Source organism: Rhinopithecus roxellana, chromosome 11 (assembly GCF_007565055.1).
Source record: "Rhinopithecus roxellana isolate Shanxi Qingling chromosome 11, ASM756505v1, whole genome shotgun sequence".
Lineage (NCBI taxonomy): Eukaryota > Metazoa > Chordata > Mammalia > Primates > Cercopithecidae > Rhinopithecus > Rhinopithecus roxellana.
Window position 1 is genome coordinate 11,632,448 of NC_044559.1, and position 23,214 is coordinate 11,655,661.

Sequence of the window (23,214 nt, forward strand, 5' to 3'; positions counted from 1 at the left end):
GAAAATGGGTTGAAACAGGTGGAATGCCACAGAATACTACACAGCCATGAAACAGAATGAAGTCACATCCTCTGCAGTAACATAGATGCATCTGGAGGCCGTTATAGTAAGTGAAAGAACACAGAAACAGAAAGCCAAACACTGCATGTTCTCACTTCGTGAGAAGCTAAACACTGGGTACTCATGGACATAAAGATGGGAATGACAGACACTGGGGACTCTAAGTGGGAGAGAGGGAGACAGGGAATGACTGAAAAAGTGCCTATTGGGTACTATGCTCACTACCTGGGTCATGGGTTCAATCATAACCCATACTTCAGCATCACACAACATACCATTGTAACAAACCTGCACATGCACCTCTGGAATCTAAAATAAAAGTTAAAAAAGAAAAAAAAAGACTGAGCGCGGTGGCTCATGCCTGTAATCCCAGCACTTTGGGAGGCTGAGGCGGGCAGATCACCTGAAGTCAGGAGTTCGAGACCAGCCTGACCAACATGGAGAAACCCCATCTCTACTAAAAATACAAAATTAGCCGGGCGTAGTGGCGCTTGCTTGTAATCCCAGCTACTAGGGAGGCTGAGGTGGGAGAATCGCTTGAACCCAGGAGGAGGAGGTTGCGGTGAGCTGAGATCGTACCATTGAACTCCAGCCTGAGCAACAAGAGCAAAACTCCATCTCAAAAAAACAAACAAACAAAAAAACAAGACCCAGTCAACTCAGGAGGCACAAGAATGGCTTGAACCCAGGAGGCAGAGGTTGCAGTGAGCCGAAATCTTGCCACTGCACTCCAGCCTGGGAAGGAAGGAAAGGAAGGAAAGGAAGGGAAGGAAGGGAAGGAAGGAAGGAAGGGAGGAAGGGAGGAAGGGAGGAAGGGAGGAAGGGAGGAAGGGAGGAAGGGAGGAAAGAAAGGAAGGAAGGAAGAAAGAAGGAAAGAAGGAACGAAAGGAAGGAAGAAGAGAGAGAGAGAAAGAGAGAGAAACAGAAAGAAAGAAGGAAGGAAGGAAGGAAAGAGAAAGAAAGAGAAAGAAAGAAAGAGAGAGAGAGAGAAAGGGAAGGGAAAGGGGAAGGGGAAGGGGAAGGGAAGGGAGAGAAATGTGGAACAATGTGTTAACTCCACATCTTACTGCAGAGATAAGAGGACTCTGTGCCATCCTAGCTGGGCGTGGTGGCTCACGCCTGTAACCCCAGCACTTTGGGAGGCCAAGGTGGGCAGAGCAACTGAGGTCAGGAGTTTGAGACCAGCTGGCCAACATGGTGAAACCCCGTCTCTACTAAGAAATACAAAAATACAAAAAATACAAAAATACAAAAATTAGCCGGGCATGGTGGCGTGCACCTGTAATCTGAGCTACTCAGGAGGCTGAGGCAGGAGAATCGCTTGAACCGAGAGGTGGAGGTTGCAGTGAGCTAAGAATGCACCATTGCACTCCAGCCTGGGTGACAGTGCGAGACTCCATCTTGTAAAAAAAAAAAAAAAAAAAAAAAAAAAAAAGAAGAAGAAAGAAAGAAAGAAAAAGAGGACTCCGTGCCATCTTTAGGTGTACTTTCATTTTGGAGGAAGAGGGAGGAAGGACACGGTGAGGGGCACCTGGTCTCTTCCTGAAAGCCAGTGAAGCAGAGTATGATTATGTCTTAACCTTAAGTCTGGATAAAGTATCTTAAAGAGAGAATAGATTTGGGGGCCCTAAATCTCCCATTTCTGTCCCACTCCTGAGCTCTAAAAAGGTTGTGTCTGTGTGTATTTTCTTCTGCTTTTGTTTACATCAAAGTAATATATATGTGCTAAATGTGCATTATGGACCACAGGCTGCTAATGAAAATCAGCAGTCTCTAAATAACTTCACCAGAACCCAATCCAACCAACCTTAAACCAATGCCTGGAGGCCACCATTTTCAACTATGTTAGCTGTTCCTTTGTTGGGTTACGTCCGTATGTCTGATTAATGCTGCTAATCCTTGATTTATCAATTTATCAATCTAGATGTTAAATCTTGCCTTTCTTTTTTGGCACATGCATATTTAGCACTTACATTTCCCACAGGTGAACACCCATACTCCATACTTTTTCTCTCCTCAGCCTCACAATAAATTAGCCTCATAATTTGTGGTTAAATCAATAATCAGCATCAAAATAGTTTGCCGCAAAGCCAAATAGCACGCTATGTTCATCAATTCCAAAAAGTACTTTTTTTTAACTTTGTAACATCTCTGAAATTTGGATGTGTTTTACAACTTACAGCTTGCTTTTTAATAAGCAACAATTTTTTCCTCTTAAATAATGATATGTTTTGCTATTAATGGTAACTTAAATTCAGTAAAATATGCTAGGTATGGAAGCCTTTTCTTTCCAGTCCTTTTTTCTGGTTTTTCCTGGGTTAATATATCTCGAAGCTGAATACTGAATTTTCCCAAATTTTTCCCACATGTAGTAAGTCATTCTCTGTGTTTAAACAAGTGCTTTTTCTTATAACAGACAATACAAAAGTTATTTTTCCAAGGGACACACCACCCCGGGTGCCATCTTTTCTTCTCCCATCTGCACTGGTTACCACCTAAGCCTCCTCTCCATCCACCCACCAATGACACACCTCTCAGCCTTCCTTGAGTTGAAGCTCCTGTTTCTTTCTTGAACACTCTGCCATTTTGCAGCAACATTTAACACTTCTCAGCTAAGAATGCATAGAGACACTTTCTGAGTCTTGTCTGAAAATGTCTATATGCCACATTTACATGTAACTGCCAATTTAGCTAAGCACAGAATTTGATTAAAAATAATTTTCCTGCAGAATTTTAAAGACTTCTTTGTCTTCTATCATCCAGAACTACCACTCTGATTCTCATTCTTCCGCACAAGGCATTTATTTTTCTCTCTGGAAGCCCCTGGGGTCTCTTTAACACCGACGTTCTGAACTTTTTAATATGATGTGCCTTGGTGTGGATTTTCTTGCACCGATTGTGTTGGACACTTGGGGGTACTTTCAGTCTGTAGCTTCTTATCTTTCCAGTCTAATTTATCTTTGCTTAGGATTTCTTTGATAATTTCTTCTCTTCTCATTTCTTGTTTTTCCTTATAGAGCTCCTATTTGTCAAATAATGGTCTTCTTGAGTTGATCTTCTAACTGCCTTATCGTTTTCCTCTCTTGCTTTCCATCTGTTGTCTTTTTTTTTCCTTCTTTTTTTGAGACGGAGTCTCACTGTCGCCCAGGCTGGAGTGCAGTGGCACAATTTTGGCTCACTGTACTCCACCTCCCAGGTTCAAGCAATTCTCATGCCTTAACCTCCCGAGTAGCTGGAATTATAGGAACATAACACCACACCTGGCTAATTTTTGTATTTTTAGGGAGACGGGGTTTCACCACATTGGCCAGGCTGCTCTCGAACTCCTGAACTCAAATGATCCGCCCGCCTCAGCCTCCTAAAGTGCTGGGATTACAGGCGTGAGCCACTGTGTCCAGCTCCATCTGCTGTCTTTTTTGTTCTACTTCCTGGTTGATTTCATTGACCTTATCTTCCAAACCTTCTACTGAGTTTTTTATTTCAGCTATCACATGTGTAATTTCCAAGCTCTCATTCCTATTCTTAGGTTGTTCTTTTCTCTTCATTGCATCTTGCACTTGTTTTATGAATGCGATAACTCATTTCTCTGAGGATTTTAGAGCTTTTTTTTCCCCACGTACTCTGATTTAGGTCTGTTTCCTCTGTGTGCGTGTGTGGTTAAGTTTGTTTGATTTGGTGCCTGTCATACATGTGAAAGGTTTTCCTCAGCTGTCTGATGTTCCCTGACTATTCATATTCAAGAGAGAAGTAAATATCTGAATAGGAAACTCAGAGAGCATGCTCCAGGCTTCACTGAGAGGAGGACTTTGCTCTAGGGCAATTGGAGGAGGAACCAGCCATGTTGCACTCTCAGATGTAAGTATCTAGAGGCCCCTTCTCTGAGATTATTCAGTAACTTCTCCTCTGTCCTTCCTGGGTGGTATCATCCGCAGCATTCCAGGAATTGGAGGGGAGCAGGCTGCAGGCAGGACTACCCGCAGCAAGCAGGACTGCCTGCAGCAAGCAGGGCTCCTGGCCTAAGCCCCATGCTTCACAGAAACCCATGCTTTAAAGCACCTTCTTGTAAATTTCCTCCTCAAGTCTCCCCTCAGGACTGGCCAGAAATAGTCAGCCCCCAGGAATGCTAAGGGCAGGTGGTGGTGTCCAGCTAAAGTGCCCTAGGCCCAGAATAGGTTCTACATGAGCCTGACTCCCTGTTTCTTTCCTTCAGGGTGCTCTCTGATCATCTCCCTTATCAAGGGATTGAGCAGATGTCCCAAAGAACTCCAGGATTCCTATTTATGAAGTCATCCTGGGCCCCAGTGTGGGGGTCCTGGTTCCAGAAGGGTAGCCTAGCAAACAGATGAATCCTGCTGGCCAGCACAGTATTTTTAGCACAGGATCACATGAGATTGGGTCACCAGAATAGTGCTAAAAGGCTGGTTTTATGTGACTCCGATTTTTAATATAAACAAAGACTGTAAAGGGAAATATTTGCCAGCTCTGTACACCCTAGGGGCAACCCTGGCTGCAGGTCCCACCATTCAGAGTTCAGACCTCTCCTTAATCTCCCCATTTCCCTCCTGCTCCCTTTATTCTGCTTGATACCCCAACACCCCAACGTTTCCCTTTCAACTTTCCCTCTTCTTCTGGCCAGAGGGAGGGAGGTGGTAGCCTGGAAAAAACATGAAAAAGTATTTGGTGAACAATTAGAAGAAGTCACTTACCTTCTTTAGCCCTTAATTCCCAGCTCTTAGAGAGTGGGTCATAAGGAAGTCAGAATTTTGTCTATTTTTAGCATTAAAAAATTAATCGTTGAATTGGAGAAAAGTCCCCAGTCTATGTCATGTCAGAAGGAACAAAAATCTTGTCATTTTTGAAACAACGGAGTAAAAATGCACAGTTATCTCTTTTTATCTGCTTGTTGATCCATTGAAATATACCAAAGGACCCACCCTTGACCCACTGGGGTCTTCCAGGCAGAAGCAGGTCTCAGGGAAAATACAGTCAAGGCCTGTCAGAGCCAGAGGGACGTCAACTGCGTGCTGCCACTGCCTTGTGCAGATAAGGAACGTATCCATTTGCTCAGGCCGCCATAACGAAGTACCACAGATTGAGGGGGCTTAAAAACGACAGAACTCTGTTTCCTCAATCATGGCAGCTACAATCCAAAGTCAAGGTGTGGCAGGATTGGCTTCATGCTGAGGACCTTTTCCTTGGCTGGCTGCCTTCTTGCTGCGTCACTCACAGCCTTCCCTCTGAGTGTGTGCCCGTCTGTGTCCAAATCTCCCTTTTTATAAGGACAGCAGTCATATTGGAGTAGGGTCTAACCCACTCAATCTCATTTTAACTTAATTACCTGTGTACATAACTTACCTCCAAATATAGTTACATTCTGAGGTCCCAGGCATTAGGACTTCAACATACGGATTTTAGCGGGGACATAACTCAGCCCATAACAAGCAGATAGGAGCCCAGGAAATGACTGGCATACAGTGGAAAAGTATATGACTGGTATATGGCAGATAAGTGGCCCTTAGCTACCTCAGATTACAATGCAATGGTCCTACTTCAACTGGCTGTGACTAACAGGAAGCAGCAAGTTAAATGGAAGGGCCACATTCAATCAGTTCTTCTTCACCTGGAGAGTAGGACACCACCCAGGGAACCAGAGGCCTACAGCAACCACCCATCTCAGAGGAAAATGACTGGTCATTTACTGTGATAAAGGCAAGCTCTTCACAAGGATGGGGATGACAAAGGAAAACATTTTGCAACTACAAATAAACAGCATTACATGTGGTCTTGCTAAAATAACGCTCAAAGCTGAAATTGCCTAAAAATTCTCATTGTTGTTGCAACTGTCAGAATTATCTGACCCATCAGATACCACTGAAAGAAAAGTCCATTTTTCTGAGGTTTAGCAGCCAGAAGGCCAGATACGAAAACACTCCCCTTCTGCCTAGGAATTAATCGCCTTGCTCTGGCTGCCCAAAGCCCTCTGAGCTGTCCAGCTTATTGAATCTCCCTTCTCTTCATAACCCATCAGTAACAGCACACCACAGGAACCCACAGAGGCCAGGGTCTGCCACAGTCCTGTGGAAAATGTCATCAAGACAAATGCCTTTTCTGGAAGATGAAAAAAATTTTACAAATCCCAAGCCCCCTAAGCAACTGAACAGACCTTTTCTTGGCCAAGGGGACCCCCGAGAAACTTTAAAAATTGAGTTCACAGCCATGATGGGAGAGGAGGTCAGACTTGCCTCTGTAACCACCCATTAGGCTTTCTTCCCTAAGGATTAAACAGAAACCAGCCCTTTTGAAAGACTGATCTCAACCAACAGCCTGATGCTGCCCCTCCCTTTTCATGGTTTTGACACAACTGACCAGCCTTCCTTCCTGATAAGAGACCACCAACCAGAGTGGTTCTGGCCAGTCTACAGAGGATGCACCCTAAGGGTCTTCATGCCCTCTGCTTTGCCTTTCGATGTACAGGGCCTAATTGTAATATGTAGACTCAGCTAACCTGGTCAGCATAAACTCCTGTCTCATTCTTCCCTGCCTCAAAGTGCCTGCTACCAGCTTCTGACCAGAAGCTGTGCTTCCCAGCCTCTCTGAATAGCCACCTGCAGGCTGCAGCCCTTTATGAGAAGTAAAGCTCCCCTTTCCAAATTTATGAACCTCATCATTTTTCAGGTGATAAAGGCATCCTCATTTTGTTGTTAGTCTGGCCCCAGTAACACCACAGTGTTATCATAGGCAGAACCAAGCCTATGCTGTTCATTCCTCCATTGCCAGCTCACAGCACAGGACATAGCAGATATTAGGTGCTCCATAAATGCTGACCAGACAAGTGCATGAGTTATCAATCAGGTAAAGAGAAGACAGCGTTTGCGATGATCCCCAGGAGGGACTGGGTATACCACATCGTGTTGTTTTGTTGGCGTCAGCCTTGCCTGGAGAAGTTTTGGTAAAGTTTAAACTTTTCAAGAGAAAATTGAGCAGTAGAAAATTTTCCCACCACTTCTAATCTTATTGGAAATAAAGCAGTAATCGATTCTAAAGTTGTATAGGAGTTCATTAAGTGGCCAAAATGAACTCCAAACTTAAAGGAGAAAAAAAAAAAGAGCGTGGCCTTGAATAGAAAATGGAAAAAAAAAATGAACAACTGAACAGTATCAACCACGTCTGTTCCTTAAGAATAAAACCGGGAAGAGGTAGGGGTGGGAGGAGGGAGGGAGATTGCAAGCAGAGAAGGAAGGTCACAGGACCCCGGGTGGAAGGAGAGCACAGGATGTTTATTGAGCCCTGTGCTGTGGTCTTGAACAGAAGGAGAAATGTCCAGAAGCAATTTTAGGAGTTAAGAAAGCATGGGGGAAAGAAATGCAAATTTTATCTGGCCTCAGGATCTCCTTTGTTCTAAAGGAACACTTTTATACGCACGTAAATTACATTCAAATGGCACCAGCCACAGCAGAATGGTTTTTAAAAACTGGTTTCCAGCTGTCTCCATCTTCAGAGTTCCCTGTGTAACCCAATACAAAGATTCCGGGATTTTTTTTTTTCCATTTTCAGAATGCAGTTGTCATTATTACCTTTTGCATGACCTGGAGAATTAGCAGAACCTGCCTACATCCTCAACATGAGCTGCCGAAAGTGAGCCCAGCCCATCTCTCTCCATCACCCAGCTTCTCACCCAAGCTGTCACCTCTCCTCAAGCCTCCACCTATCTCCCTTCTCTGTGGGGTAAAAATCCCTCAGTGGAGCCAGTCTAAGCACTTTCTCCTTCCTGCAAACCTCATGGTTTTGCAGGAAGCTCCCCATGGTGGGAGGGTACTGCCATCTCCCCATCTCCCAGCCTGGGACTTGGATGTCTTTGCTCTTTGCTTTCCCTCATCCCAACATCTAATTGATGCCAAGCCCTATTGATTTCACCACCACCATTTTGCTATATCCATCCCCTTCTCTCCTTCCTCATTGTCATAGATTTTGTCCAGACCCTCGCTCATTGGCCTTGACCATTGCAAAAATCTCCTAACTAGTCTCCTTGCCTGAAAACTCATCACTTGAATCACATCATTGCCATCAGTTGTGCTCCTAAAACTTGATCTGACCACACCCTTCTTTGTATCAAGATCTTGCTTTGCCCACAGAGTAAAGTCCACCCCCTTAAAGTAGCATTTAAGAGCTCCACACCCTACCTCCTTTCCAGGCTTATGTCTGGCTCCATCCATCATGAAATTTTTATCTCTCCCTCCAGCAGACTGTTCATCATTCTACAGCTCTCCTTTCTGTCTCTTGTGCTTGCTCATGCCCAGACCTCTAAAGTTACTCCTTTGCCCTCCATTATACCCCCCGGGGTGTGGTTGGGACTAAGCGTTGCTCATGGAGTTGTCTCTCTCTCCCCTGGCACCCTGTAAGCTTTTGAGAGCCGGTAGTTTATTTCTCCCCTCCTCCCCCACAGCAAACAGCCTCCCCTTACATTCTCAGGAAAAAAGAAAGTATTAAATGAAGGTTGTTGGTACATTCCTACAAGCAAAACTCAGAATGTTAGAACCTTACTGTTGAAAGACACAATAAAAATCTCACTTTGGGAAGTTGAGATGGGTGGATTGCTTGAGCTCAGAAATTCCAGATGAGCCTGGGCAACATGGTGAAACCCCATCACTACAAAAATTACAAAAATTAGCCAGGCATGGTGGTGCATGCCTGTACTCCCAGCTACTTGGGAGGCTGAAGTGGGAGGATGGCTTGAGTCCAAGAGACGGAGGTTGCAGTGAGCTGAGATTGCGTCACTGCACTCTGGCCAGGGTGACAGAGTCGGACTCTATGTGGAAAAAAAAAAAAAAAAAAAAAGGGAAGGAAGGAAGGAAGGGAGGGAGGGAGGAAGGGAGGAGGGAAGGAAGGTTGGTTATCTAAGCCAATCTCTAACCCATGCATAAATTGCTTGGTGAAGCTGTTTTTGGTTGTCTACTGCTGAATAACAAATACCAGAAAATTCAGTGGTCTAAGGCCGGGCATGGTGGCTCACGCCTGTAATCTCAGCACTTTGGGAGGCTGAGGCAGACAGATCAAGACTATCCTGGCTAACACGGTGAAATCCCATCTCTACTAAAAATACAAAAAATTAGCCGGGCATGGTGGCAGGTGCCTGTAGTCCCCAGCTACTCAGGAGGCTGAGGCAGGAGAATGGCATGAACCCAGGAAGCGGAGTGTCTGCAGTGAGCGGAGATTGCGCCACTGCACTCCAGCCTGGGCAACAGAGCAAGACTCAGTCTCAAAAAAAAAAAAAAAAATTAGCTGGGCATGGTGGCAGGCACCTGTAGTCCCAGCTACTCGAGAGGCTGAGGCAGGAGAATGGCATGAACCCGGGAGGTGGAGCTTGCAGTGAGCCAAGATTGCATCACTGCACTCCAGCCTGGGTGACAGAGTGAAACTCCGTCTCAAAAAAAAAGAAAATTCAGTGGTCTAAAACAACTACCATTTATTTGTGTATGATTCTGCAGGTTAATAATTCAGGAAGGGCTTGGTTGGATGGCTCTTCTGCACCATGTGGTATCAGTTGAGGTCAATCACTTGGTTGGGGTCATTCACTGGAATGGGCTGGCAGAACCAAGGCTTCGCTCATGTGTCTGGTGCATCAGTGCCCCTCCATGTAGCCTCTTCCTCTCTGCATGGCTAGCTTGGGTTTCCCTACGTTATGTAGCCTAGGGTAGTAAGGATTCTTATAGGACAGCTTCCAAAAGTGAGCATCACAAGAGAGGGAAAAGTAGAAACTGCAGCTCTCTTATAGTCTTTCCTCAAAAGTTATATCAGTCCGGGCACAGTGGCTCATGCCTATAATCCCAACTCTTTGGGAGGCTGAGGCAGGCAGATCACTTGAGGTCAGGAGTTTGAGACCAACTTGGCTAACATGGTGAAACCTGTCTCTACTAAAAATACAAAAAATAGCTGGTGTGTGGGTGTGCACCTGTAATCACAGCTACCTGGGAGGCTGAAGCAGGAGAATCACTTGAACCCAGGAGGCAGAGGTTTCAGTGAGCCGAGATCATGCCACTGCACTCCAGCCTGGGCAACAGAGTGAGACTCCATCTCGGATTAAAAAATAAAAAAGTTTTATCAGTCATTACTACTGCATTCTACACATCACAGCTAGTCATAAGGCTGGCGCAGCCAAAAGGGGAGGGGGACTAGATCCCACCTCTCAAAGGGAGGAAGGGCAAACAATTTGCCACAAATCCCACTTAACCTACCACAGAAACCTTTCAGATCATGTTTCAGCCTAGGCTTAACTATTTCCTGTGATGAAGAGTTCCACACTGCAAAAGGGCAGTGCACTTACAGGCAGAGCGAACAGAAAATACCTCCACTCATGAACCTGGATGATTCAACTGCACAGTGCTTGTTCAATTGTTGCTAACACTGCCCTAATGAGCCTCTCCAAGGCATTTCTGAGGCTCTTCAAAATGAAGACATACCAAATCAGGATCACTATTTCTAATAAAGTTTAAACATTCACATTTAGCAAATTAATATTTGAACCAAAATAAACATAATAGTCATAACCTTCCTTGGCAATAACATCCACAGCCTATAGTTGAGACCCTCAGTGAACCTAAGAGTCTGGCCAGATGGTCCTAGTGATCCTTCATGAGCCCCAGCATAGAACATCCCACAATTTCTCACCCACTCTGTCTCTGAGGTTCTCAAGGAGACCACTGAGCAGAAAACCTCCACTCATACCTTAATCCCTTCATGATCTCCTCATGAGCTGAGCCCCAGGACTCCAGCTCCACAGAGCCACTCTTCCAGTATTTGGAGCTCAGCCCCCATCTGGGGAAGAGAAAGGCCAGAAATTAGAGCAGGTGCTCTCATGGTTAGGAAAGAGATAAAAATAATTGCTTTTCTTCCCCAGCAGACTTAAATAATCATATGCAAAACCCAGCAACATAAACTAAGTATCTCTCCACTGTGGGTTGGATTTGAAACACTATCATGGAGTTATTGTTCATTTCAATAGGTGTGATAATGACTTTTGTGGCTGTGGAGGAAAATGTCCTTCTTCATAGGAGATGCATGCTGAACTTCTTAGGTTTTGATCAGGAATCTGCAAACTAAGGCTCCCAGGGCTGGAGTGCAGTGACTTAGTCTCCACTCACTGCAACCTCTGCTTCCCGGGTTCAAGCGATTCTCCTGCCTCAGCCTCATGAGTAGCTGGGATTACAGGCCTGGCTAATTTTTGTATTTTTAGTATTTTGTATTTTTAGTAGTTTCACCATGTCAACTCCTGACCTCAAGTGATCCACCCGCCTCAGCCTCCCAAAGTGCTGGGATTACAGGTGTGAACCACCGTGCCCAGCCCACATCCTTTTGTTTCTATATTGTCGGTAGCTGCTATTGTGCTACAACAGCAGAGTTGAGTAGTTGTGTGACAGAGACAGCTGGCTCCCAAAGCCTAAAATATTTACTATCTGGGCCTTTACAGAAAATAGTTTGCCAACCCCTGGGTTAGAGTATCATCATCCATGACTTCCATTAAAATTGTTTAGTAAAACAATAGCAACAACAAAGTGTATATGAGTGTGAGTATATAAATATTCTCCATTTAAATTCACTAATTATTAACATTTTACCACACTTGCCCGAGAGAGAAGGCAAATGTGTTAAAATGTTAATATTGGTGAATTTAAACGGAGAATATGTGAGTATTCATTTTATTTTTTCTTTCAACTTTTCTTCATGTTTGAAATTTTAAAAAAATAAAATGTGTGGAGGGTAAATACTGTTTCCAAATACTGTTTTCCACATTATACTCCATTTAAAAAACTCACAAGAGGCCAGGCTCGGTGGCTCATGCCTGTAATCCCAGCACTTTGGGAGGCCAAGGTAGGTGGATCACTTGGGGTCTGGAGTTCGAGACCAGCCTGACCAACATGGTGAAAGCCCATCTCTACAAAAGATACAAAAATTAACTGGGCGTGGTGGTGGGTGCCTGCAATCCCAGCTACTTGAGAGGCTGAGGCAGGAGAATCACTTGAACCTGGGAGGTGGAGGTTGCAGCAAGCCAAGATTGCACCACTGTACTCTAGCCTGGGCGACAAGAGAGAAACTCCATCTCAAACAAATTAATTAATTAATTAATAATAAAAACTCAGGAAAATCTGCTAAAAAATTTACAACTCATGGGAAAATAAAACAAAGAGAATAATAACACTCATGGTGGATCACTAGGGCCATCTGGCCAGACTCTCAGGTTCACTGAGGGTCTCAACCACAGGCTGTGGATCCAAATATATAACTAGCAAGTGCAATCGGTTTAAAAATAATGGGTACAATCTCATTCACAATAGCAACAACGAATATCAAACCTAAAGTTTAACTAAAAAAGAAATGTGTAGCTAGGCATGGTGGCTCACACCTATAATCCCAGCACTTTGGGAGGCCAAGGTAGGTGGTTGGCTTGAGCTCAGGAGTTCAAGACCAGCTGGGCAACATGGTGAAATCCTGTCTCTACAAAAAATACAAAAAATAGTTGAGTGTGATGGTGGTGCATGCCTGCAGTTCCAGCTACTTGGGAGACTGAGGTGAGAGGATCACTTGAGCCCAGACAGGGGTTACAGTGAGCTGAGATTGTGCCACTGCACTCCAGCCTGGGCAACAGAGTGAGACCCCATCTCAAAGAAAAATAGCATTTAAAGAAAATAAATTTTACCAAGGTCCAAAAAGTAGAAGCATATAGGTATATAGATAAAAGTTACTGAAAAAGTTTGGGATTAGATGGTCAGCACCTTTAAAGGTGTTTTTAAAAATTAGCAAAGACAAAAAGAAGCTTTGAATAACATATCATACTTCTGAACAAGAAGATTCAATGATTCAGTAGTGTAAAAATGTCCATTTTTCACAAAGACAGCTATAAATTGATGCAATTCTAATGAAAGTCACCGAGGTCTTTGTTGTTAAGAGGGTGGGAGATAATGACAAAATAATTCAAGTTTCCCTGGCAGAAAAAAAAAAATGGGTGAGATTAGCCAAGGACATTTTGGAAATGAAGAGTAATGGTAGGGTTCTTACCTTAACAGATGTTAAAATTTATTTTAAAGCTACAATAATTAAACAATTAAGTCTGGCTCAGGAATAATAAATCAGAGAAGAAAAATCCACAAAAAGGCCCACAAGTAAGTAAAAAGTAAGAATCCAATCAAGGCAGCAAGTCAAATGAGAAGGGAAAAGACAGATTACATAATAAATAATATGGGAACTACTGGCTCACCATTTGGAAGAAAATAAAGTAAGAGCCCTCTATTACAACACCCTCCAAAGTGAAGGAAAACTAGTTGGAGAGAAATAAAATCAGGAAAGATATATAAACAATGTAGATTTTTAAAAGCTTGTGATGTCACAGATCCTTCTAAGCATGAAGCAAATAATGAAAAAAAAAACTAGACTGATAGATTTAGCCAATTAAAAGTTTAATCCTATGTACATCTGAAAATAATGAAACCAAATTTAAGAAAAAAACACACTGATGAAAATATTTGCAACATACATGATTTGAAAAGGCCAACGTTGGCCAGGCATGGTGGCTCATGCCTGTAATCCCAGCACTTTGGGAGGCTGAGGCAGGCAGATCACAAGGTCAGGAGTTTGAGAACAGCCTGGCCAACCTGGTGAAATCCCGTCTCTACTAAAAATACAAAAATTAGCTGGGCGTGGTGGCACACGCCTGTGCTCCCAGTTACTCGGGAGGCTGAGGCAGAATAATCACTTGAAACCGGGAGGCAGAGGTTGCAGTGAGCCAAGATTGTGCCATTGCACTCCAGCCTGGGCAACAAAGCAAGACTCCGTCTCAAAAAAAAAAAAGAAGAAAGAAAGAAAAGGCCAATGTCCTCACTATCTAATTAGTATGGGGGCAAAACAAAGTTTTAAAATTTTTTAAATGGGAAAATGCAATGAGTATATTGACAACTGCATGACTCTTTGCACACAGGTAACAACTCCATCAAACTCTGGCCATGGCTTCTAGCAGTATAAGGTCATGTCCCTAGGATGACTATAGACCTCCATTAAAAAACTCAATGTTGACCGGGGCGTGGTGGCTCACACCTGTAATCAAGCACTTTGGGAGGCTGAGGTGGGTGGATCATGAGGTCAGGAGATCGAGACCATCCTGGCTAACACGGTGAAACCCCGTCTCTACTAAAAATACAAAAAATTAGCTGGGTGTGATGGCGGGCGCCTGTAGTCCCAGCTACTGGGGAGGCTGAGGTGGGAGAATGGCGTGAACCTGGTAGGCAGAGCTTGCAGTGCTGCGAGTGGAGATCGGGCCACTGCACTCCAGCCTGGGTGACAGAACGAGACTCCGTCTCAAAAAAAACAAAAAAACTCAATGTTACCAGAAAACCTACTATTTGCTCTAACCAGCACCTGTCAATAGACCAATAACTCCTTATCCTAGACCACAAAATGTGACTATATCATCTCCTTGAATCCTCATAAATATTTCCAGAAGAGTGTTGTTATTACCTGAATATTACGAACAAGGCCTCATTTCTGGACCAGTGGCTTGGGATGCAAAAGTCCCCAGTTCTGATCCTGACTCTATCCGTAACCACTACTACCTGTGAACTTGGCCAAATCTCTTCTGTCTGACCCTCAGTTTCCTCATCTGTAAAATAAGAAGTGGATTGGTCCAAATGGTGTGTCAAGGTCCTTCCTGCTCAGACATGACAGATTTCTATTCTCATAAAATACCCAGTACCAACCAATGGCCAAGGATTGATCCAAACCAGAGGCCAGTCCCAGTGATCTCGGGGCTAATCCAGTTGGCCACACACAGGGGCCCTATGCGCTGGCCCACCTTGAATTCCTCCTGGATGCGTTCCTCCAAGACTTTGGCCGCCTTGCGGTCTTCCATCTCCACTTTCCACTTCTCCGCCAAGATCCGGGCTTTCTCGTTGGCCAGAGCATCCCGGAACTTCTTGGTGATCTCTGCCTCCTTCTGTCTCCTACCAAGAGAGCACCACAGGTATGAGCTTGTGTGAAAAACTGAAGGACCACATGACAATAGAACTTGAAATGAAAACAATGAGCAATTTTTCCTTGGTCTATCAGAATTCAATGTTGGCAAAGACGGGGAGAAACAGGCAGTCTCAACCATGGGAGTGTAAATCAGCACAATTGTTCTGGAAGCCAGGAAAACTATGCTAGAAACCCCATTTCCTAGATTTTCTACACTCACTCAAGTGTACAAGGATGCATGTACGTCAGGCATGGTAGTGCGTGCCTGTAATCCCAACATTTTGGGAGGCAGTGGCAGGAGGATCACTTGAAGCCAGTTCAAGCCCAGCCTGGGCAACATAGTGAGACACCATCTCTACTAAAAATTTTAAAAATTAGCCATGTCTGGTGGCATGCACCTGTGTCCCAGATACTCAAGAGGCTGAGGAGGGAGGATCACTTGAGCCCAGGAGATCAAGGTTGCAGTGAGCCTTGATCATGACACTGCACTCCAGCCTGGGAAACAAAGTGAGACCCTGTCTCAAAAAAACAAAACAAAATGATAAATAAATAATAAATTTATAAGTAAATAAAACAAAGATGCATGTAAAAGATGCTTGTCAGAGGACTTTTATAATATAAAAAATGGTAAACAATCCAAATGTCCATCAATAAGACCAATTAGTTAGGTTTCTTATATCATATAATAAATACCTGTACCATATAGTAATCTTAAGTTGCATTTTGGATCTATAATTCAATTTGTCAAGGTGTGAATAGAACAATTTACAAAGCATGTATTAACTAAACATTCACTGTGGTTACCTTGGGGGGGTGGGTGTGAATTGTTCTTTATTTTGTATAGTTTTCAGTGTTGTTTACATGATTTTAGAATTTCTCAATTAAAATACCATCATTAAGGCCAGGCGTGGTGGCTCACGCCTGTAATCCCAGCACTTTGGGAGGCCAAGGCAGGTGGATCACCTGAGGTCAGGAGTTTGAGACCAGCCTGGCCAACATGATGAAACTCTGTCTCTACTAAAATACAAGAATTAGCCGTGTATGGGGCTAAGCATAGCTTCCATGCCCAGGCCCCACCCAACACCCCATAGCACCTCTCACCAGAGCTCCTCAGCTTCCCTCTGTGCCTGCAGCCGCGCCCTCTCTGCAATCAGCTCCTCAGAGATCGCTTCGTAGGGCTTGTCACCAGGGCCTTCTCCCATGATCCAGACCCAGACCTCGCCATCTGCCCCTAGGAGCCATTGGATGTGCTTGTCACTCGCTGCTTCACAATAGAAGGAAGAAGAAACAGGTTTGATTTCCAATCAGTAAGGAATGACCTAAGCTGCCAAGTGGTACACAACCATCACATCATGCTACAGAACACTGTCATCTACAAAAAGAATGCCAGTGAGACACTGGCCTGCTGGCAGGTCCACAACCATCTCCCACTCCCTATTCCTCTAGAGAGAAATGCAACAGCCACACCAGCCTGCAGGGGTGGGCGTCCAAGACTGAGCTCTCTTTCTATTTCCAGCAGAGAGAATGTACAGTGAAAAGGAGGCCGAGGATGACTAGCTCCAATTTACTCCTAACCTCCCAGCCCCGGCAGTGATATCTTTTAGGTTAACTGCTTTTGCTTACCTCCGCACATAGGCCGAGCTAACAATGGGAGGAATTTAGTGTATAGTTTAAAGCATGGATGATAATAGCCCCTCCCCAAAACGAAGCCCTCAGGAGACAAAGAGAGTGTACACACAAGTAACAATGTCATGTTAAAAATTTATAAGAGCATTGTGACCTGATTAAGGACAAAGAAGTTTACTGCTGCCACCCAGATGCCCATAGTCATTACTCACCCTTCCATCTCAACCCCCCACCTCTTCCCCCTTCCCTTAACATAAAAGAAACCCAAAATTCATATTAGCTTAGGAGGTTCTTTAGGACACTAGTTGCCATCTTCTCGGTTTGCTGGGTCTCCGAAATAAAGTTGCTTTCCTTGCCCCACACCTTGTCTCTCAACTTATTGGCTGTGTGTTGTGAGCAGTACAAGCTTTGGACTTTGCTACAAGAACATCAAGGGACATTGCAGCACTCTCTGAAGGAAGAAACTTGTGTCACTCCCTGGCCAAGGCAGTTAGGAGATAGTGGGCCCGCTCTGCACTCTCTCCTTCATGTCCACTGGCTAGAAACAAGGAATCAGGTGGTGGAGTGAGATGACGCAGCCTGGGGCCCTGAGTCTCCCTGGCCCACAAGAGACTGTAACACTAGCAAGAAATAAGCATGTGTTAAATTCAGCCACTGAGATTTCTCAGTTTGCCTATTGCAGCAGATTCCACTGATTACAGGACTAAAACGAAAATATATCCCAGAAGCAGGGTGCTGCTGAAACAGAAATATAAACTGTGTTACTGCCTTAGCAGTTGGGTGGTGAGCGATATTTAACAGGCTAGAGATCCATGTTATGCAGCAGCAAAACATTCAGTTAAAAAGCTAGACACTGTAACTTAAAAGGCAGACGCCATGCTTTCTGAACTTTTCATTCTAAGGGAGGAGGTTGAAAAATAGAACATGAGGAATAAGTGTTGGTTGCTAGTGACTGTGTTTGGCAAGATGTTAAGAGAAAGAAACGAATTCAAGAAAGAACTGAGTGCTTTGCAAGCTGAAATGAAAAGGGAATAGAGCAAATACAGAAATTTGAGATGTTGTAGGATTGGAAAAAGCATCTCATCATATAGCAGGACCCACATTGCAAGAGATGGGATTTTTAAAGGTTTTGCATGACAGAGCACAGGAAAATTCTAAAGTGAATAAAGTGATGAAGGGCACACAGTACCTGCAGGTCAGGCTCTGTGAAGTTCTTGTGGTGACCACGAGGATGTTCTCCATCCACCTTCAACCACAGGGAGCATCACTGACCAAGCCCCGCAACTCCTGTGCCCTTGTGTTTGCCCAAGGCCCTGCTTCCCAGAGGCTGCTCAGCCTTTTATTGAAGATGCCAGGCTCATTCCCAAGAGACACCCATCTCCTTGCCGAAAGACCGCTTTCCCTGGACTGCACAACTGCCTATAACACCTCCACCCACTCTCCCTTGCCCTCTCCTTCGCTCAAGGTCAAGCTTGCAATGACTCCTTCAGCCTCCTCCAGCTCCCTGCCCTTTTTCTCTCCCAGACATTTCCCTTAATAAAACCTTGCATGATTAATCCCATCCTGTCTCTACTCCTCAGAGAAACCAGACTGACACAGCCACATTAAGAATGTGATCTCTCATTGCACCACTGCACTCCAGCCTGGGTGACAGAGCGAGACTCTGTCTCAAAAAAAAAAAAACAAAAAAGTGTGATCTCTCACACTTATTTTTAGAAAAAGCTTCAAGGAAGATGTCCTCCAGGTGAAACTGAGAGGCACAAAGGTGAAGGCGCAAAGGAAGAACGTCAAGTTGAGAAATATGTCTAGAAAAGAATTTTAGATGCCATTACTGGGACATGGAAGCAAACAGAAGCCACCTAAGTTTTTGAGCCTGGATTAAAAAATCTTTGGTTGGTCATGTCTTAAATGGCCCTTGGGCATCCAAGTCTGATGACCAGCAGGCAAGTTTCAAAGGCTTCACTGGTCTAGAGGGTGTGATCCTCAACACTCACTTCAGAGGAGGCCAAGGGGAATTATAGACAAAAAGCCTCATCCAAGCTGGAGTCAATGTTCACTCAAGGAGTTATCTTCACTGCAAGGCAGGGAAACTTCATGGTCCTGACCTGTAGGACTTCAGAAATGCTATAGACTGGAGACTGTGACTTTCACGTTCTCCACTTCTCCAGGTGGCATTTCCTTAGTGGGTATTCTGACCCTGCTCCAGCACTGTGTACAGTGCCTTAGGGGTGACAGGTGTTTAAATGATGTCTCCTCAGCACATTCAGACCTGATGGAGACGAGTGCAGAACCCCAAAGACAGTGAACTTTGAGCTGGACTGCAGTGACTCGCTGGGACCTGAAGGCGTCCCCTGTAAGAAGTGGTGAGTGTATTTTAGATGCAGGAGAAGAATGAAATGTGTGGATGGCCAGAATGACAATTTAGGACAGTGACAATGCAATGTCCACCACCCCATGTCTCTTCCTCAGCCCACAGATGACTGACTACATTCCTCAGCTTCCCTTCAGTTCTGTCGGGCCACATGATTGAATTCTAGTCTACGGAATGTCAGGGAAGGGATTTGTTGTGCCATTTTCAGGCTAAGACAGTTAGCAGCTGGTGTGCCTTTTCCATATTCTCACTCTTGTCCACCCAGCTGGAAATAAATGGTGGAATTTCAAGGAAAAAAGCAGCCTGATCCATGAGCCAATGTTTGAAAGCAAGTCACACAGAAGAAATACCCAACCCACATCAAACCGTGAAATAGTTAAATAATAAACCCTCATCACATTAATCTACTGAAATTTCAGGTTTTTCTATATGCGCATGGCAGCAGTAATTCTCCAGATATATATAGGAGTACATTGCTATTTTTAAGTATGTTACAAGCAATATGGTAGTAAAGAAACAGCGATTTAATTGTGACTGATAGAAACAGAGAGGTAATCACTACTTAGAATTATAAAACTTTCAAATTAATAGTGGGTAAAAACAAATGATAAGAGGATTACCAATCCTGCTAAGCAAGGGGAAAAGGTAAAGCAACAAAAAATGAGTAGCTATTACAGCAGATACTGCCAATTAACTACCCACCCTCCACGCTTGCCTCACCACAGAACCCCAAGTGGTTCAGGGAGCAGCAGAGATCCCCCGCTCTTTTAGGAAAGGTGAGTTTTGACCCCAGCCTCAAAGGACAAATAACAATTGATCTGGCAGGGCACAGTGGCTCACGTCTGTAAACCCAGCACTTTGGGAGGCTAAAGTGGGCAGATCACCTGAGGTCAGGAGTTCGAGACCAGCTTGGCCAATATGATGAAACCCCATCTCTACTAAAACTACAAAAATTAGCTGGGCATGGTGGTGCATGCCTGTAATCCCAGCTACTTGGGAGGCTGAGATGGGAGAATCGCTTCAACCTAGGAGGCAGAGGTTGCAGTGAGCCAAGATCATGCCACTGCACTCCGGCCTGGACGATAGAGTGAGACTCCATCTCAAAAAATATATATATTTTTTTGATCTAATCCCATCAGGTAATATTATTCTCATTGGCAAGTGATTCATCTATGAGTGACAAGATGTCCCCATTTCTGACAAAGAAGATATAGGCAGATGTTCCAGTGAAGGGTTCTTCTTCTCCAAACAAATGGATAAGTCTTAGGAGAAACCTCTTCACTCTTCACTCTTTTTTTTTGTTTGTTTGTTTTTGTTTTTTTTTTTTTTGAGACGGAGTCTGGCTCTGTCGCCCAGGCTGGAGTACAGTGGCATGATCTTGGCTTACTGCAAGCTCTGCTTCCCGGGTTCACACCATTCTCCTGCCTCAGCCTCCCGAGCAGCTGCGACTACAGGCGCCACTACCAGGCTGGGCTAATTTTTTTGTATTTTTAGTAGACACAGGGTTTCACCGTGTTAGCCAGGATGGTCTTGATCTCTTGACATCATGATCCACCCACCTCGGCCTCCCAAAGTGCTAGGATTACAGGCATGAGCCACCGCGCCTGGCCCACTCTTCACTCTTTTACCCCACCTTCTTCTTTCTGCCAGTAATGAAGCAACGGTTCCTGGAGCCCCTGGAAAACTTTTGCAAGATCACCAAGTATCCCTGAGGATAAAAGCAACATGCTAAGGATGGGGAGGCAAAAGATAGAAGGGAAGGGATACTTGGGGATCTTATCGAGCAGCTAAACTAATATTACCCATTGCAGCACATCTCATCTCCAGATTTCTTGTCATCTGAGAAAAATAAGGAACTTTAAGAAATAAAGTTCTTCAGTTGGGCGTGGTAGTGCATGCCTCTAGTCCCAGCTAATAGGGAGGGTGAAGCAGGAAGATGCCTTGAGCCCAGGAGCTGGAGACTGCAGTGAGCTGTAATTGCACCACTGCACTCACTCCAGCCTGGGTAAGAGGGCAAGAACATGTCTCTTTAAAAGAAAAAAAAAAAAAAAAAAGGAAAAGAAATAAAGTTCTTCATGGAGATAGAGGATAGAATGATGGTTACCAGAGGCTGGGAAGGGTAGTGGGGCTGGTTAATGGGTACAAAAATATAGTTAGATAGTGTGAAAGCGAACTAAAAATGGTCTGAGAAGGACTCTGTTGCTCTCTATTTGAGTCCTTGTGGACGAACCATAACCTAACTTAATAGGTATACAAGATTGAAACCCTAACTTAAGAGTATGAGCTTGTAACAACAGGGGAGTCATGGCCAATCGCAGCACCCATACTTCAGCCACTCATAGACTGCTGAGTGTTCAAACTGTGCTCAAATAAGGCAAACGCCAACCTGTGACCAATCCACCTGTTTCTGCACCTCACTTCCAATTTCCCTTTTTTTGTCTATAAATTTGGTCTGACCACGAGACATCCCTGGAGTCTCTCTATATTTGCTGTGATTCTGAGTGCTGCCAAATTGGCAAATCATTCATTCCTCAATTAAATTCCTTTAATTTAATTCAGCTGAAGTTTTCTTTTTAACAACAGAACGAATGTTTTTGGTTTAAGACACAAAATTAATGGTTATGTTACTGAAATGGAGAACATGGGAAAAAGAGGCTGGAGATATCAATATCCTGTTTTGGCCAAATTAAGTTTGACATGCTTATTAGACATTCAACAGGCAGTTGAATAAAATAGGATTCAGGGGAAAGGATGAGACTAAGAAATAAACTTTTTGAGTCATCAGTGTACAGATGATATTTAAAGCCAAGGAAATGGATGGGATCAGCTAGAGAGTGAGAAGTGGTAGAAAACAGAAGATGCCCAAGGACATTGTCCCAGCAGAGACACCCCAATACTTAAAGAGGAGGAAGACCCAAAGGAGATCTGGAGAGAGAGGCCTGTGAGGCAGGAGAACAAACTGTGAGTGCAGTATCCCAAGCCAGGTGTAGAAACAATTTCAGGAAGCAAGAAGAAAGGAAACTTGCAAGTGCAGCTAAAACCCCATCAGTACGTCACCATCATCAAAGACCAGAGACAGATAAAACCACAAAGATGGGGAAAAAGCAGGGCAGAAAAGCTGGAAATTCAAAAAATAAGAGCGCATCTCCCCCTGCAAAGGAGCGCAGCCCATTGCCAGCAACGGATCGAAGCTGGTCAGAGAATGACTTTGACGAGATGAGAGAAGAAGGCTTCAGTCCATCAAACTTCTCAGAGCTAAAGGAGGAATTACGTACCCAGCACAAAGAAACTAAAAATCTTGAAAAAAGAGTGGAAGAATTGACAGCTAGACTAATTAATGCAGAGAAGGTCATAAACGAAATGACAGAGATGAAAACCATGACACGAGAAATACGTGACAAATGCACAACTTCAGTAACCGACTCGATCAACTGGAAGAAAGAGTATCAGCGATTGAGGATCAAATGAATGAAATGAAGTGAGAAGAGAAACCAAAAGAAAAAAGAAGAAAAAGAAATGAACAAAGCCGGCAAGAAGTATGGGATTATGTAAAAAGACCAAATCTACGTCTGACTGGGGTGCCTGAAAGTGAGGGGGAAAATGGAACCAAGTTGGAAAACACTCTTCAGGATATAATCCAGGAGAACTTCCCCAACCTAGTAGGGCAGGCCAACATGCAAATTCAGGAAATACAGAGAACGCCACAAAGATACTCCTCCAGAAGAGCAACTCCAAGACACATAATTGCCAGATTCACCAAAGTTGAAATGAAGGAAAAAATCGTAAGGGCAGCCAGAGAGAAAGGTCGGGTTACCCACAAAGGGAAGCCCATCAGACTAAGAGCAGATCTCTCAGCAGAAACTCTACAAGCCAGAAGAGAGTGGGGGCCAATATTCAACGTTCTTAAAGAAAAGAATTTTAAACCCAGAATTTCATATCCAGCCAAACTAAGTTTCATAAGGGAAAGAGAAATAAAATCCTTTACAGAAAAGGAAATGCTTAGAGATTTTGTCACCACCAGGCCTGCCTTACAAGAGACCCTGAAGGAAGCCCTAAACATGGAAAGGAACAACCGGTACCAGCCATTGCAAAAACATGCCAAAATGTAAAGACCATTGAGGCAAGGAAGAAACTGCATCAACTAACGAGGAAAATAACCA

At 44.1% G+C, this 23,214-nt stretch overlaps 1 protein-coding gene across 4 annotated transcripts in view; it reads right to left on the bottom strand.

Moving 5' to 3' along the window:
• SH2D4B (SH2 domain containing 4B) overlaps positions 1-23,214 on the bottom strand; it is a 107,622-nt gene that overhangs the window by 59,588 nt on the left and 24,820 nt on the right. For all 4 annotated transcript variants that reach the window (XM_030940290.1, XM_030940292.1, XM_030940289.1 and 1 more), the window contains exons 2-3: positions 16,159-16,321; positions 14,897-15,044 (exon numbers count right to left, since the gene is read on the bottom strand). In XM_030940290.1, coding sequence (XP_030796150.1) covers positions 14,897-15,044; positions 16,159-16,321 — 311 coding nt within the window. The remainder of the gene's footprint in view (positions 1-14,896; positions 15,045-16,158; positions 16,322-23,214) is intronic.